The sequence below is a fragment of the Ovis canadensis genome, chromosome 8 (genome assembly GCF_042477335.2).
Source record: "Ovis canadensis isolate MfBH-ARS-UI-01 breed Bighorn chromosome 8, ARS-UI_OviCan_v2, whole genome shotgun sequence".
Lineage (NCBI taxonomy): Eukaryota > Metazoa > Chordata > Mammalia > Artiodactyla > Bovidae > Ovis > Ovis canadensis.
In genome coordinates, this window is record NC_091252.1 from 99,753,593 (window position 1) to 99,770,657 (window position 17,065).

Consider the following 17,065-nt stretch of genomic DNA (forward strand, 5'->3'; position numbering starts at 1 on the left):
AACTGAACTTGTAGGAGTAATGTGCTAGTGGGGAAAAGCAGAAGGTAAGGAGAAAATTTTCATTCAATGAGTCTATAGAAAAATACTTTAAAGGAGGCAAACACATGAAGATGAGTGAGAGTCCAGTGGCGATGACAGTGTCCAAGTCGGGAATAAGTGCCGAGTGTTTGCAGAACAGCAGGAAAGCCAGTCTGGAAGAAACGCAGCAGGGAGGTGGGGTGTGGGCTGCTTGTTGCTGAGTCTGGAGACAGACAGGAACAGTCTGATGGCAAGCACCTGGAGGCTGCAGGTGCAAGAGCGACCCGCCACATTTTTAGAGAGGCCCCTCAGGTGTGCTCGGGGGAGGATGGGCTGGAGACCTCTGTTGGGGAGGCTGCTGAGAAGGCCTGCAGGAGCACGCCGGTGTCCAGAGGCGCGAGCACAGCAGTATGAATCGAGGTGAAGGCAGAGGCCCCTGGACTGCAGAGATCTAACCAGTGCATTTTAGAGGAAATCAACCCCGAATATCCACAGGCAGGACTGATGCTGAAGCTCAAGCTCCAATACTTTGGCCACCTGATGCAAAGAGCCGACTTATTGGAAAAGACCCTGATGCTGGGGAAGACTGAAGGCAGGAGGAGAAGGGGACGACAGGGGATGAGATGGCTGGATGGCATCACCGACTCAACGAACAAGAGTTTGAGCAAGCTCAGGGAGAAGGTGAAGGACGAGGAAGCCTGGCGTGCTACAGCCCACGGGGTTGGACACGACTTGGTGACTGACTACAAGTGGAGACAGAGCAAGCAGGAGGAATGTTAGAGGCAGTGCGTGAGTATTCACTCGTGTCCCACTCTCTGTAGCCGCCAGACTCCTGTATCCATGGAATTTTCCAGGCAAGAATGCTGGAGTGGGTTGCCATTCCCTCCTCCAATTTTAAGGAACCTCTACACTGTTGCCTATCATGATTGTAGGGGTTTACATTTCCACCAACAGTACAGCAGAAACTGACCCATTTTAAATCAACCACCTGCCAATACAAATTAAAAAAAAAAAAAATCTGGTTTTAAAAGCCAAGGAACTGAGAGTCTCTAAGGAAGCAGAGATTGAAAGTCTCAACTACTGCTGATGACAAGACACACTTTAAACATAAGGATGCAGACAGCGTGGCAGTAAAGGGCTGGAAAAAAATATTGCCAATAAGTGGCCACAATCACAGGAAACTAACCTATCCGACCACACAGGCCACAGCCTTGTCTCACTCAGCGAAGCTACGAGCCATGCCCTGCAGGACCACCCGAGATGGACGGGTCACAGCGGAGAGTTCTGACAAAACGGGGATCGCTGGAGAAGGGAATGGCAAAGCACGTCAGTATTCCTGCCTTGAGAACCCCATGAAACCACGGGGTCGCAAAGAGTCGGACACGACTTAGAGACTGAACTGAACTGAAGCAAGCATGGGAAGGCTGGTGTGGCTATAAGACACAGAAAACTTGAAGGCGAGAGGTACCACCAGGATAGAAAGAGACTCTCATAGTGACAGGAGGCTCAGTCGTGGAGAAGACAAGAGAAATACACAGATGCCTAGGCACCTAATGAAGTTTCTAAACGCATGAAGCAAAACTGAGAAATATATAAAATTCGTAACTTTTTAAATACTAGAAACTGTGTTTCCATTAAAAATGGGAAAAATACATTCACAAGTGATAAAATCTATGATACGACCAGTATAATTTTACTAACAAAAAGTGATAGGATCTGTGTAAACAAACCACATAAAATATTATTCAAGAGTAAAAAGTCACAGCAATGCTCTTGGATAAGAAGCCAATACACTCTCATTTACAAGTGAAGAGATAAATGCAATATAGCTGCAATTAATATAGCTGCAAGGTGGATATTTTAATTGAAAACAAACCTGATAGAATGTTCTTTTTGTTTATAAGTATTCACTATGAAGAGGATAAAGGGTCATTACGTGCGTAATTTATACTAAAGCGGCACAGTGAAAAATAGGCAAAAAATATTTTAAAATGTTAATTAATTCTTGAATGTAGGTATTAGTATATATTTCAGCATAATTTCCACATTTCTTAAGTTTGAAGTTTTTCTTATAAAAATATAAAAATACATTTATTAAGTACCAATTTCCATGAAATTTTTGGAAAGCAAATGAAAGATGAAAATTATCTTGCCAGGTATGTATGATAAATTTTAACACAGTTACAACAGTCAAAATAGTATGACCACAGATGAGTTAGATAATTAACATTTAAATGGTTTAAGGAGTCAAAAGAAGTATTTCAGTCTATATGAAAACTTCAATTCAATGGAAAAGAACAGATTGTTAATTGAAAGGTATTGATTCAACCCATCAGGAAGAAATCGTTTTGTTCATAAAAATGTAATTCCAGAAGCATTAAGATCTAATTACAAAAATATGCAAAGAAAAATTTAAGTATAATTTACACTCCTTTGAGGACAGGGGAGCGTCTACCCTGGTGGCTCAGATGGTAAAGCATCTGCCTGCAATGCGGGACACCTGGGTTCGATCCCTGGGTTGGGAAGATCTCCTGGAGACGGAAATGGCAACCCATTCCACTACTCTTGCCTGGAGAATCCCACGGACGGAGGAGCCTGGTAGGCTACAGTCCATGGGGTCGCAAAGAGTCGGACACGACTGAGCGACTTCACTTTTCACTTTGAGGATAGGGGAGGCCTTCGTAAGCAAGACAGGGAACCAGATTTGAAAAAAAACAAATGACAGATTTGGACTCAAGAAATTTAATTTCTTTGCAGTTAAAATATGAATAAAACTTTTGAAAGACACTTAAAAGAAAATGTAACATGACAGAGAAAATCTGAATATCCTTAACAAAAATTAGAATGTGAACTGATTTGTGAAAAAATGTACAGAATCCAACAAAGAAAATGCACAAATTGTGAACAAACAGAAGTAGCAACAACAGTCAGCAAACATGAAAAGGTCTTGAATGCAGGCATCTACCAGAGAATGGCGCACTTAAAGACAAACGGGTCCACCCTATGTTAGAAGAAGTGTAAATCTCTACATTCTTTTAGGAACTTTAACGCATGTCTGGTTTTCTAACACCATGTGTGATATGACATAGATATTTATAAAGGACAGTAGATAAGAGAGTTGGTTACAGAGTAATAGTGCAAAATTCTAGAAACACTTGATTAATAGAAAGAAGGCTTAATGAGTCAACCCCAGATACTGGGGAAGCTCTATGATCATGTTTTTGTTTAAAAATATAGGCTCATGCACAAACACACAGCTGTGAATATACACAGGGGAAGGCATGGGATGGTACCACGCCAAGCATGCTATTAGCTGTGGACCACAGACAGAAGCAGGGCACCCTCGGGCTTCTCATCCATGCTGTGCAGATGGGGCAGTAACGGTATCAATTCTACGGGGCCATTCTACATGAGGGGCTGGAGCAGCAATGTTCTGGTGTCTGCAGGGGTCAGGGAACGAATGCCTCCCCACCAACACACTGACGGACGGCTCTATTATTGCTTTTCTTGTATATGGCTGCACTCTTTAAACTGTTAAAAACAAATATGCATTATCTTTAAAATTACTAATCACCCCAAAATTATTCAATCATCATAACTATACAGTATACACCAACACGTATACATGCATGACACACCAAGCATAATATTATTTGCAATTAGAGTTTTAAAATTTTCTATTTTATAATAATGCTATTATCATCATAATCATTTTGCTAAAAGTATATGCAAGAAACGTGATCCTACTTAAACGGCTCTTCTTTGTAACCTAAAGACAGTGGAGTGAGACTTTTCAGCAGCCCGAAGGATGCCGTGATGGCGGGCATACTTCTCCAATCTTATAATTGCCATAAGAGAGAACTGTGAATAAACACCTGTTCCTACGGGTTTTGGCGCAAGAACTACACGTGGAATCTGCCAGAGGCAGAGACACATGAAGACTGCAAATTGCTCTGCACCCCTTGGGCTGCAGGCGGAGGAGCAGATGTCTACATGACACAGACGTTCCCACCATCCTGGGAGGCTCCCGGCAATGTGTCCAGACGACTCTGTGAAGTTAAGATGCATTTCTTTTCCTCAAAGTGACTCCCTGTAAAACGTTTGATGATCATATTCTTGAGGAGATAAGGTTTATTATGCATCTGTCTGTAGTTATTTGTAAACATAAAGTTTTGTGTTTGGGACCCCCGAGCAAATTGCTTCTAAAAACTGAAAGTAGATTCCTCTGGAAAGAAACGTTAGGACCAGCACCTTAATGGATCACAGAGCAGGGCACACAAAGCACCTGAATAAAGAGCAGATTAAAGTTCAGTAAGACTGAAACGAACAAATAAGCAAGTGTTCCCAGGTCTAAAGATGTATCACCTAAGATGGACTTGGTCAGATATGGACCCTGCGACAGCAAAGTCCTAGAAAGAGAAGCTGGCGGTAACCACCTACACACTGGCCAGGGCAAGAAGCGTTTCAGCCAATGGACTGAGATCTAATGGACAGATGGGTGGACAGGCTCACAAAGAAAACACCGGATGCATTCCTGAATCTAGCAGGCAAGTCACACCTTTTCAGAAAAAAAGGAATCAGGCCACCTCAGCCTGATGCCACTGGAACATTTAAGGACTCTTATTCTTTCTGTTTTGACTCCATGTGCAAATAGACTCTGGATGGCCACTCAGCTTCCAAAGATTGTGACCACACTGAGTGCCAATATTCTGACGTGTGCAGCTAGAAATACACGTTTGCAGATCAATAACACGGAATGCAAGTCTTACATATCAGTCACACTGGCTTGGCGAATAAGATCTGGATTCTGATGAATCCATTTCTGTTTGCTTCTGAGTCTGAGAGGTCAACGACCAAATGCGGGACGGTGATAAATCTGAGGAGAGGTGTCTTCCGAAATGACTTCCCTTTGACAGTATCCATTCCTAAGCGACCAGTGTAAACTCCAATTCGTAGTTTAGTTACCTTGGCAATACACTGTCAGCAATCTTGTCAAGTAATGAAATATCCAAAGTAAATATAAAATGCATATAAAACAAACAAAAAAACCCCACATAAATTCTCTTTACATTTCATTTTTCAAATATAAATTTGAAATTACGCTTTTGTTTTTAAATATACATTTATTCCAAATAACACTGCCTGAGCTACTGAACTTTCAGAAGTGCTTTTTACCTATGTGACTGGTTATTAAGGTTCAGCGACCCGGTCTGGTACATCTCTTCCAGCTGCTTCCGGTTCCCGAAGTACAGAGCGAGGTCCGTGGCGATGATGGCTTTGCGGATGATCTCAAGCACCTGCTCATATTCGCTGGAGCTCAGGGTGGAGAAGATGTTGTGCCCTTCCAACTAGGGGGAGACACAAGCAGACACACATGAGCACAAATGCCCACACACGCGCCGACAGCGAGCGCCGGCCCCCGCCTCGCAGCACAGGCGGTGCTGGGGAACAGCAGGTGGTTGCCGTTTAGGACACGGACAGGATCTGCCTGCAGTGCAGGAGACCCGGGCGTGATCCTCTGGAGAAGGAAATGGCAACTCACCCCAGTAAACTTGCCTGCGAGAATTCGACGGACAGAGGAGCCTGACGGGCTACAGTCCATGGGCTCACAGAGTCAGATACGACTGAGCGACTAACGCTTTCAGGACACATTTGGGGGGAATAAAAGGATAGTCTGAAATGGCTAATGAAATCAGTGTTTTGGTTTCTCCTTATGATACAACAATGAAGCTACCACTTAAATGAACTATTTAAACCACATAACATTTCCCACCACAGAATTCCAGCAATTTAAATATGTACCTAGTTTGGGGATACTTCCAGTAAGTAATCAAAGGATTAGAATACGTGAAATATTTAAGTGAAAGAATTTCCCTTTCATACTAATTAAAAATTTTGGTAATTTTCATATTACAGTAGAAATTAATGGCCTTAAAAATCATCTACACTCTTGTCCATTTCTGCAAACCTACTGAATATTAACCTGATCACTCTGTACCATAGAAGAAAATGTACTGGAAAATTCACAGGCATATTAAAAACTCTCCCTACAGGCAGGAGTGCTTCTACGTAAAACACACATCCCTGAAGCACAAAATCTGGAAGGCCATCCGCTTTTTGTCATCACGGTGCGCAGACACGGCAGATCATCTCCCTGAACAAGGCCAAACACCTGTCATTCGGATTCTATTTCCTCAGAATTATTCTTCTATATGTGAATCTCTTAAACCTGTTTCCAATAATTTCCCTCAAAATTTTAAGTTTTGATTTGTAATTGAGATTTAAATGTGGCATTCGGTTCACACAAAAAAAGTTGAGATTCAACTTGTGGGTTCATCAATTATTTTTGAATGATTTATTAGTCAACATAATTATACTGAGCTACTACTGAGTTGGTAAAGAATCTGCCTGCAATGCAGGAGACCTGGGTTTGGTCTCTTGGTTGGGAAGATGCCCTGGAGAAGGGAACAGCTACCCCATCCAGTATTCTAGCCTGGAGAATTCCACTAGAATTCTCTGTACAGTCTATTCCACTATATAGTCTGTGCGGTCTCAAAGAGTTGGACACGACTGAGCAACTAACGCTTTCATAATTGTACTATAAATTGACTTTTGTTTCCAGTTGTCTTAAACTATATTTACTGACATAAAATATATTACAAACTTGAAATTATTAAAGCACATTTCTTTACAAAATCAGATACCTCAGTAAGACATCGTCTACTTCCTGTTACTCGGAAATAAGGCTGTGTGTTCTCCATTTATTTTCAATTATCAGAATCTTTCTGAATTATTTACTGTTAAGGTATTATATGTATATTTAAATTATCCTATGATAAACGCAACAGTGGAGTTACTTATAATTGGTTCTTGTTCTGACGATATCTATAGAATAGTCTAAGATTATAAATCCCTTTCAAACTCATGATTTCACTTTCAAATGATAAAATTTCAATAAATTGTTGATATATAGCTAAAATGAAGTGTTTGCTGAAACATTAATGCCATTTTTACTTGACTAAAGAAAGCCAACCCAGACCTCACTCTCCAGCAGTCCTGCCCCCTTCTGCCCGCATTATGAATCACTACTGTGGGAACAGGAGGCAGAGGCTGACACATTCTGGGACTTTGGATGGAAAAAAGTCAATGATGCAACTAATGGCATCCAGTATTCAAAACAATGATGCTTTGAAAAATATACAATATTTATTTTGATGTTTAATTGACAACTGCATCAAACCATATACTAGGAAACATAAGAGCACTGTAATTAAGAACACAGATTTTGGAGTCAAACAGCTCTGGTTGCTAATGTCCTTCTGCTGCTCACAAGCCGTGTGACAATGAACGAGCACCCTAACCTCTTTGATGTACGTTACTCTTATTTGGAAAACAGGCATGAATAATAACACCTGTCTCTCCAGATTCCACAAAAAGCAAATGTATTGGTAAGTGCAAAATTCTCGTTTATTGGAAGTACCTAAAAATGATGAGGGCTTCTGACGGCTCAGACGGTAAAGAATCTGCCTGCAATGTGGGAGGGACCGGGGTTCAGTTCCTGGGTTGGGAAGATCTCCTGGAGGAGGGCATGGCGACCCACTCCAGTATTCTTGCCTGGAGAATCCCATGGACAGAGCAGCCTGGTGGGCTACAGTCCAGGGCGTCACAAAGAGCTGGACACGACTGAGCGACTAAGCACAGCACAAAAACGATGAAACAGTGACTATGACGGCGGTGATGATGATAAAACCTAGCAGCATAACTTCTGCAGGCAGACTTCAGGGAGAGAGAGGAGAAACAAGCAAACATACGTATATGTCCAGAAGTGAATGGGTGGCCAGAGGCCTCCTATCTGTTTAGGGTTCATCTGTAGAAAAGGATGGACTCCAGCTAACCTCTGTATTAACTAACACATTGCAGCTTGTAAGTCGGGACAGTGTTGGCTGTAAGTACAACAATTTCGCTACAGTTGCAACAGACAACAGTAAATTCCACGTCCTGCAGATGGGCTGCGTCACAGAAATGCTACCGCTGGAAAAACTCATGGAAACGTCACAGGATCCCAAAATGCTGGGATAAAGATGATGTTTTAGAAACCTAAACATATTTCCAAAGCACTAGGCAATTTAAGATTAATGGAATAGTGAGACAGTTTTCTGAGTAATGAGAATAATCATCCCTAGTTGGTCTGGTTTCTAAAATGCCGGCTTTTCGATACCCACCACGAGGTATTCACAGAAGGCGAAAGACAGAAAAAGGGCAGCTTCAGTATTCAAAACAATCATTAACATCTTCTTATGAAATACATTTTCAATATTAAAATGAAATTATTATGAATATTATATAAAGGAATAGTGAATGAACATTAAAATGGGTTTAGTATTCTAACACTAAAAGCACATGGGTACGTTTTAGATAAGAAAACAGAGCTTATTCAGTCACTGCACACAGGCTAGTCTCCCTACCTGCAGTCATTCCACTTGACTCCACGACTGAGCCACCTACACGCTCTGTCCTGAGGACACGTATCTACTCGCTTCCCCCTAAATAAAAGCTGGCAGCTTCCAGTCTCCGAACTGTGCCCACACTGCTCTGCCCTCTCTGACTCTGAGTCCACAGGCGTCACGTTGCCCACGGCACCCATGTCTGCAGGCGTGGCAGAGGCCTGCAGCGGCGGAGATGGACAGGGTTTACCATGCAGAGGAGAGGAGCGCTAAACTCACAGACAGAAGATCCCGGGGCCATGTGAGATGTCTGCGGGCATCTGAGGGGCTCAGGGCCGAGTGAAGGGGCACACACCTGCGCCCCAGCTGTGTGGAGATGGCGTGCAATAATTTCGCTGGAGGAGGTAATGCCTGAGCTGAGCCTTGAAGACAAGGAGACGTTGCCACAAAAAGAAAGTGGGAACTGGACAGGGCAGAGAGTCAGGAAGAGTCTGGGGCCACAGAAGTGTGGTAGATACAACAGTTCTGGAACTGGCAGGGGCCGTTCATCAAGGACTGCATATCAGTTAAGAAAGGAACTTTATTCTTGATGTCCTGGCACCCACTGGTCACTTTTAAAACAGGAGAATAACATGTTCAGACACATACATGGAAGGCAGACCTGAGACCCACAAGCCTGGGGAAACGGCAGTCACCAGGGGAAAAAGGGAGTCAGACAGACAGCTTCCAATGAAGGCAGAATCTGGGACATCCCCGGGGAAGGTCGCTGCCGGCCACACAGGAGGCTGCGGTGCCCAGAGGGGCCTGTGTGTTGTCCACCGCGGACGCCAGCAGGCACTTCTGTCCAGCCGGCCGCGGCCTGCGCAGGGGAGACCCGGGCCCGCTGAGACAGTGCGGCTCAGCCCCGCTGAGAACGGGAGCCTGTCTTCTCTCTTGGTGCGCTGAGACTTCCTCCTTCACTCCTGCCTTGATCTCCTCCCACTGCCCAGCGGGGAGGGAACTTCCCTGCATCCTCCTCAAGGATGAATGTGCAAGCCAGGGTGATGGACAAACACCTGCCCGGCCCCCTGTACCAGGACAGACACCCACCCAGCCCCCTGTACCAGGACAGAACCCGCAAGGGTGAACGAGACACCCGTGGGCACCCCGCACTGCGACGGATACCCGACCTGTACAGGGAACAATGCTGTGTGTGGGTGTTGGGCTGAGGTCAGCTGTCCAGGCCACTGGCTCAGTCTCTCTGTGTACCCATGCTGCTGCGGTCACATGGGGTCCTCTTCCCCATGCCCCCACCCCACACCCCGCTGTCCAGATTGTCCACTAAGGAAGTGCGGCAACCCACTCAAAGTCAGCAAGACTGATACACAGACACACAGACACACACACACACAGGCACACACCTGGCTTGGAGGAGGCCTGTGGGCAGCTCCCCCTATCCATCAGAGTGAACTCTTTCTCTCCGGCCACGTGACCGGAGGCAAGCCGTCGCAGGACCGCTGCGGTCTGCGCGGTGATGGGGAAGAAGCGTGCGCGGTGCTCCGGGCGGCCGCGGGGAGAGCCGCTCCTTACAGGGGTCGCTGGCGGACAGAGCTCCCAGAGCGGTCCGTGTCTCCTATCGACGCACCGTCTGAGAGTTCAGTGACCAGACGGTGGCATTTTTACCATTACCCGAGGATGTCACCTTAACTGTTTAGCCTGGAAAGCGTCCTGACCACGCTCACACTCGGCGGGACTCGGTGACTGGAGGCGGGGAGGGGAGGGCGAGCCTGACAGGGTCACCGCACCATCGCGGGAGCTGCGGGGGCAGCACATGGGCCGCCGCGCGGACGCCGAGTCCAGCGTCCGGAGGCAGAACCTCGGCGCGTCCTGGGGGGACACGCGGGGGCGAGAGGCAAGCTTGGGAGGGCAGTGGGGCCGCAGGAGGTGGGCAGAGGGCGGGGGTCCTGCTCCCCCGCGTGCTGCTGGGGCGTGGCTGGTGCCCTTCTCACGGTACCCCGGGCCTAAATCCTGTGCTAGGAGGCACGTCTGCTGTTGGCAGGAATTCTCAGAGGCAGTTGGATGGATCTGAGAAAGAAAACTCAGGAGCATGTAAAATCCGCAGGGTAGACATCTCCAGAACAGGAAGGAAAACGCTCCGAAATACTCCTGCCCATGGGGGTGGGGCCATGAGTCTATTCCCCGCCCGTTTCCCCAGGCACAGCTGCTCAGGCGGTGCCGATCAGTCCAGGATGCCCTGAGCCTGTGGCCATGCCTGGTTCCTCTAGCCAGAGACCCCAGTCCTCTGCTGAGGACTGCACCTTCTCTAAAGACACAAGAACAAATGCACAAACATGTCTCACCAGTGACAGAAATCCCTTCTCTAATACTTGGAATCTAATGTCCCCCAACAATTCTGGATGTCAACAGCTTGACTGAACTTAATTCACTGCCTTGAGTTTCAGTGACCATGTTCTGACCGTTCTGGGAACGCTGCATTACATAATATGCAGTCCCCACATCACTGGGGATTTGCTGAAAATGAGACAAACGGCTGACGCCGCCTTCACCGTCAGCAGTGAAAAGCAGAGGCAGTCTTCCTTGCCCGGGTGAGACCCTCCCACCCCGCCCGCTGGTATCACTGCTATTATCCCAGATCAGGTTTCGGTCCACCCGGCAGCAATGGCCTTCGCAACCCTGGCCTTTTTAAAAGCTAATCCTATCATGTCTAGAAAAAGTTTTCCCAAGAAACTTTATGAAGGCTATCAAAATTCACTGGCAGATTAAATGGCAGAGATGTCATCACAGCCGAATGCATGAACTCACTTAGGACACAGGAAGCACACGGGGTTGAGGGAGGCCTAAATATCTCTAAGCAAAAGCATGCTGACGTCATCTCTGGCATTTGCCTTTCTTCCTGTACAAGTAAATAGTCTCACAGGATGAGTAAGGGCAAAGTAGGTATAAACTGTCATAAAGTTTTATACTATCTGCCTACAGAAAGCTCATTTTAGTATGTGTGTGTTTTAATATATATATGTGCATATGTATAACACATTTATTATACACACACATATAGGTACACACATATCTATATTATATACACATATGCAAACACGTACACACCCATACATATCCATACACATCTTTCATCTTGCTTAAATTTCCAGGTATATATGTATCTTCTAACTATCCATCCAAACCATCCATCCATCCGTACGTACATCACTTAACACAATGAAGGACAGTGACCATCAGGACTGGTGACTCCCTGTTGCTTTCGGGGACAGAACCGGTGACAGGTGGGATGTTAGGGCCCCTGCCGGACATGGCTCTGGCTGGGCAGACCTCTCCCCCTCCCCGGCAGGGAGTCAGAGGACCTGCACTCCAGCGAGCTCACGTTCACCCTCGCAGCCCAGAGGAAAAGGGGCGTGAATAGGCACAGTCTGCTGGGCTCGGGAAGACCCGGTGTGCCGTACCACCAGGCACGGGGACCGCGGGGACAGTGATGAGCCCCCTGGAGAAGCTGGCGGGAGGAACCAGCCCGGGGCTACCCCAGGAAGGAAGGCTGCCCTGAGTGGTAAACACCCTCTGCTTCACAGGTGACCACAGCGGTTGCTGCTGAGGTCCTGCTGGGGGTTGCCTCACATTCTTGCAAATTCAGAATCCTTCCAGTAACCAGACCCGTAATCAGGGGACCTAATGAAATGTCTTTTCCTCCTTCGAGGTGCTAACACTGAGAGGAAGAAACGGGGTCCACTCTTCTGAGTCAAACACAGAGCATATTTTAAAAATTGTGACGGAAATCAAACCACTATTTAAGATGAGTTTGAGGAAAAGCTTTAAGTGAAGAAGCAAATGCATCTCACTGTGATGTGAGAACTATCAGCGTCCAGAGCAGTCACTAAGAACATCTTAAAAGCAACAGAATTACAAACACACAAAAGGAAAAAAAAAAAAAAGAACTTCAATGCACTTAAAATCTTACCTGCCTAACTTCAGAGATTTGTTGGTCAACACATTCTGGTTCTAGAATATGACAATCTACATAGATTAAATGAACTATGTGAAACAGTTCATTTGCCTCAGGGTATAAGGTACTTAAAATCGAATGTGGTTACAAAATATATATATGTAAATCTTCAAAAGAGAGTCTTTATTAAAAAAAGAAACAAACACGATTATCTGAAGATGACTCCGAGGAACGGTTCTACAGTAAAATGTGGCTGCTGTTTTTAAAGAGGGCCACAACTACCTAAGCCAGGAGTCTCTCTCAGAAGATGCCGGGGCCCTGGCGGCTCACCTGCAGGATGGACACCGTCTGGGAGAAGTGGTGCTGCTCCATGGTGGACGTGGAGTACAGCGCGGCCAGGGGGTGGTCGAACTTCTGCAGGTAGCTGTTGCTGAAGCCCCGGTGGTCCAGGTCATGGCACAGACACGCGATGAGCAGTCCTTTGCGCTTAAGAAACGACACAGCACACAGATGCTCAAAACAAAGAAACGGGACTCTCACGCTGACTTCTGTCACTGATGCAGCCCACGTCCTCAGGAAGAGCGGAAATGCCAGGTAATCCAGCCTCCTTTTTAACCACTTTGCTTTCTGCGGCTGATTCTGACAGCCAGATTACTACTGAGGTTTTCTGCTGAGCTCTGGGAAAAAGTGTTTAAGTGGGGGCAAATTAAAGCAAGGGTTCCAAAGAAGGACAGATAAAGCGAATCTGCAGAAGGAGCGGGCAGTTTCCATTCTTCATTCAAAAATCTGTTCGACGCTGAATTCTAGCGATGGTATGGTTATCGTGAACGAGGACTGTAACAAGGAAAGCATAAAGCACGGGGCAGGCAGCCCCCTTTCTCTGCAGGGTCATGAATCCTGGAGCAGAAGCGGGGAAGGGGGTTGAGTTGGGCTTTCACAGCGGCCGCTGGGGCTGATGGAGAGGGGACAGCGTGGCCGCCGGGAAGGTCTGCCTGGGAGCGGCACGGCTGGGGTGAAGGCGCTCCGGTCCCCGAGCTCGGGGCTGGGTGGCCAAGGAAGGGCTGGACAGCAGGGCGTGAACGGTTAGGCGTCCCTGCGTCCTCTCTGAGTGCATCAGCAGCTCCAAGTCTGTAGAGGCTGCAAATCAGTGGAACATCACAGTGTCCCTGTCCTCTGTGCGGGAAAAGGTCAGATCAGCGTTTATGTTTTAATTGCATTTAATGTTCTGGGCTCTCAGGGAGATAGGATAAGTGTCCATTATCTAGGGCATGAGGGCAAAGACAGCAATTCACCTCATCTACATCCTTTCAGAGGCGTAGCAAATGGCAACCCACTCCAGTATTCTTGCCTGGGAAAATCCCATGGACAGAGGAGCCTGGCGGGCTACACTCCGTGGGGTCACAAAGAGTCAGAAATGACTGAGTGACTAAGCACACATCCTTTCAGTAGAGTCTGGCTTTACCAGGGAAGAGACTACAAAAACCTGTGCTTCGTGGAGGGACATTTTGGTGACACTGGAATTTCCGTTTCTATATTTCTTACACAAAGCAATAGGAAAAAATGCTTGGATATTACCATTTAAAACTGTGCTGCTCATGAATTTACTGAACGAAAGTTTGTCCTGGGATAACACGGCACCTAATTATATCGTGAATGGGCTGCAGACACAGAGGGTTCGAATCCACTCCGGCTCTCTGGAAACGCACCTCGAGGTCGGTGAAGAGCCCGTGGTTGTTCTGCAGGATGGCGTACATGCAGTGTGCCACTGTGACCGCGTGCTTCCAGTTGTGATAAGGGACCCGGCGGTAGTTCTTCTTCACAGACATGATGAAGCGACACAGCTTTTCCAGCTCGAAGCTGTGTGGAAGAGACATCGTCAGGACAGAAACTGGTAAAGGGACAGCGCGCTCCAGGAGGCAGCTCTGGTCTAGACACGTGGGTCTGTGCCCACACACACCTGCTCTGGGGGGATTTCCCGGGGTGCTGAGTGAGCCTCGTTCACCATCTGCCTGACATTCCTCCAGCCAGCAAGGAAGGAGGACTCTTTACTGGCTTCCTCTTGGACACTGTAATGGGCCCACCAGCGAGCAGACCCCAGAATCTGCTTGCCTCCCCTACCATCAACTCCCATCACCGCTTCCTGAACAGTCAAGCATCTCTTGCAGCCCACAGGGTCAACAGACAGCAACATACCATCACCCTGCTCAAGGGGGTTTTGAGATAGTTTTTTTCCAAAAAATCACATTCACATTCACAAATTGCAAACATATACACCATAAGAATTCTCTAGATGAGTGGTTATCCTTTGAAAAGGAATCCAAATTACTATGGCACACTCAAATTATTAACTGGCATGGCAAATGATGTGGTAACGATCATGTACCCAACACAGTACATGAAAGGCTATGACGCATGCTCTTATTCTACAGTGTGGTGGTAATTTTGTATTTATCATGCACTTAGACTTCTTTAGAGCCCCACCAACTCTCTCAATGGATATGAGGCAGCTTAAGACAAAAGCGTATCAATATGAAACAGGGCTCCAGAATTACCAGAGATGACAGTTTGGAAAACCTCTAAATATTAATACACATAACCTTTATGTTTCTCTACTGAAATTTTCCAAACAGTCCCTGAAGTATAAGGTATGTCATTACCAGAGTTTCAACTGGTCAAACTCTCAACTGCTATCTAAGAAATAAGTTAGGTATCTTGTGCTCATTGTTTTGAAACAATAATTTATAAAAGTTACTGATGGAAATAAGAGAAAACAGAATTCAATGGGAAAGGAGAGACAATTTAGCTCTAGAGAAGCTAAGAGCCTCTATAAGCCACTTAATGAGCAGTGAAAAAGAGAAAAAGAAAATTATTTCTTGCATTTTAAGTAGGTGTTTAAGCTATATTAAAACAAACAAAGAAACAAACAAATGAAAGGCCACACAGCTCCTCAAGGACAGGCCGCAAAAGAAGGGAGATGTAAAGGAAAGGGCAAGTTAACTTCACTCTGAACAAAGAACGCCACTCTGAATTAGGAGACCTGGTTCCTTCACTCTTGCTTTAACTGGCATACTGGCATACTGATGTCAAAGGTGAAAGGCGATGCTAACTGTGCGTGTTTGTTCCAAGACACCCACAGAATCAATATGCAATTATTTATCCCAGCTACACCTACATTCTCATCATCACCTGGTCAGACCTGGTTACGAACCAAGGGACTCTAAGAAGGCTGCATGCTGTCTAATAATCTCAGCCTTTTTTAAAAACTCAAGTGTTTAGAGAAAACAACTTGTGGCATGTTTTAATTATCAACCAGGAATGCGGCGAGGCATCGAGGCAGGCTTGCATACCAGGCTGTCCCACAGGATCGGTGGATCATGTACACAAAAATTCCAGGCCACATGTTTTCAAAGGGGCCGACGTCAAAGTGGAACCTGGAATAAACAGAAAGCACAGCTCATGAGGAAATGCAGCGAACTAGGATAAATGTACAAATAAAGCAAGCAACTTCTATGTCTATGAAGAAACTAAAAGAATTCTAGATAACTAAAAGTTTGGCCCCCTGCCTTCTCCCCTCCTCAGTCACATCTCTGTCGTAATCAAATGTTTCCAGGACATTCCACCCACCCCCTCAGGAACTTAGTCCAAGATTTAAGCCACTGCTTAAGTCTCTGTTACAAAGGAATACTGTGGTCATTATCCGAGCAATGAAAAAGGACAACATAATGATGCTCTTAATACTACACACTCATCAATACTAAAACACGACACGCGCCCTATACAATTCATAGAAAAGGGGGGATCTTATCTGAAATTCTTTTAGAGCTGAAAATCCATCTATTTCCCATCTTAATCCATAGAAAATGTTTATAAATATTAACATTCAAAGCTATTACCTATTTTCATATGCTAATTTAGTTGTGGATATTTAACCCAAATAAACAGAGGTCCAACACTTCTGACACCAAATGTGAATTTTCCGCACCAAGCAATTTTACAGTTCTCTGCAGATACCCACTGATTTCCTAGGATTCAACCCCATTCTCACACTACTTGGAGTTGAGGCAGACCTCACAGCTCAGGGGCTGGGGCCCACAGACTGCCCCACTTCATACGCCAATCACAAGTCAAGGCCACCTGCCCTTCTAATCTGACGGCCATTCTCACAAGCCCCTCCTCAGGGGAGGTAATGCGCTAGAACAGCTCCAGAACTCAGAGGAACAACACTTTAGCTAGACGTCTGGCTTATAATTGGGACACAACTCGAGAGCGGCCAAGAGCAAGAGGTGCCCAGGGCCAGGCAGTGGGGCTGGCCGTGCAGCTCTGGCCTCTCTCTGGGGGCACCCCCTTTCCAGCACCTGACATGCTCCCCAGTCTGGAAACTCTCTCTCAGTTAGGGTTTTCTGGAGCTTCCAGCACACAGGTACAGGTGGTGAAATCCTTGCTCACGAGTAAACCGCCCCCCAGTCTCTCTCCCTGGAAAGGAGTCCATGGGATTGAGCTTCCAGCCCTCCAATCACAAGCAACAAGCCAGCCCTCATCAGCCCAGAGTCTTTGATTAGCAAAAACTCTTGAGTGGTTGAAAGAGGCTTAATATGAATAACAAAAGATACCTCTCTCACCCAAATCACTCAGGAAATTTTAAGGGACAAAGGAG

General features: G+C 46.0%; 1 protein-coding gene across 2 annotated transcripts in view; it reads right to left on the bottom strand.

Moving 5' to 3' along the window:
- Positions 1 to 17,065, bottom strand: part of PDE10A (phosphodiesterase 10A) — a 270,734-nt gene that overhangs the window by 13,372 nt on the left and 240,297 nt on the right. For both annotated transcript variants that reach the window (XM_069599340.1, XM_069599339.1), the window contains exons 15-18: positions 15,759 to 15,842; positions 14,118 to 14,268; positions 12,742 to 12,897; positions 5,194 to 5,366 (exon numbers count right to left, since the gene is read on the bottom strand). In XM_069599340.1, coding sequence (XP_069455441.1) covers positions 5,194 to 5,366; positions 12,742 to 12,897; positions 14,118 to 14,268; positions 15,759 to 15,842 — 564 coding nt within the window. The remainder of the gene's footprint in view (positions 1 to 5,193; positions 5,367 to 12,741; positions 12,898 to 14,117; positions 14,269 to 15,758; positions 15,843 to 17,065) is intronic.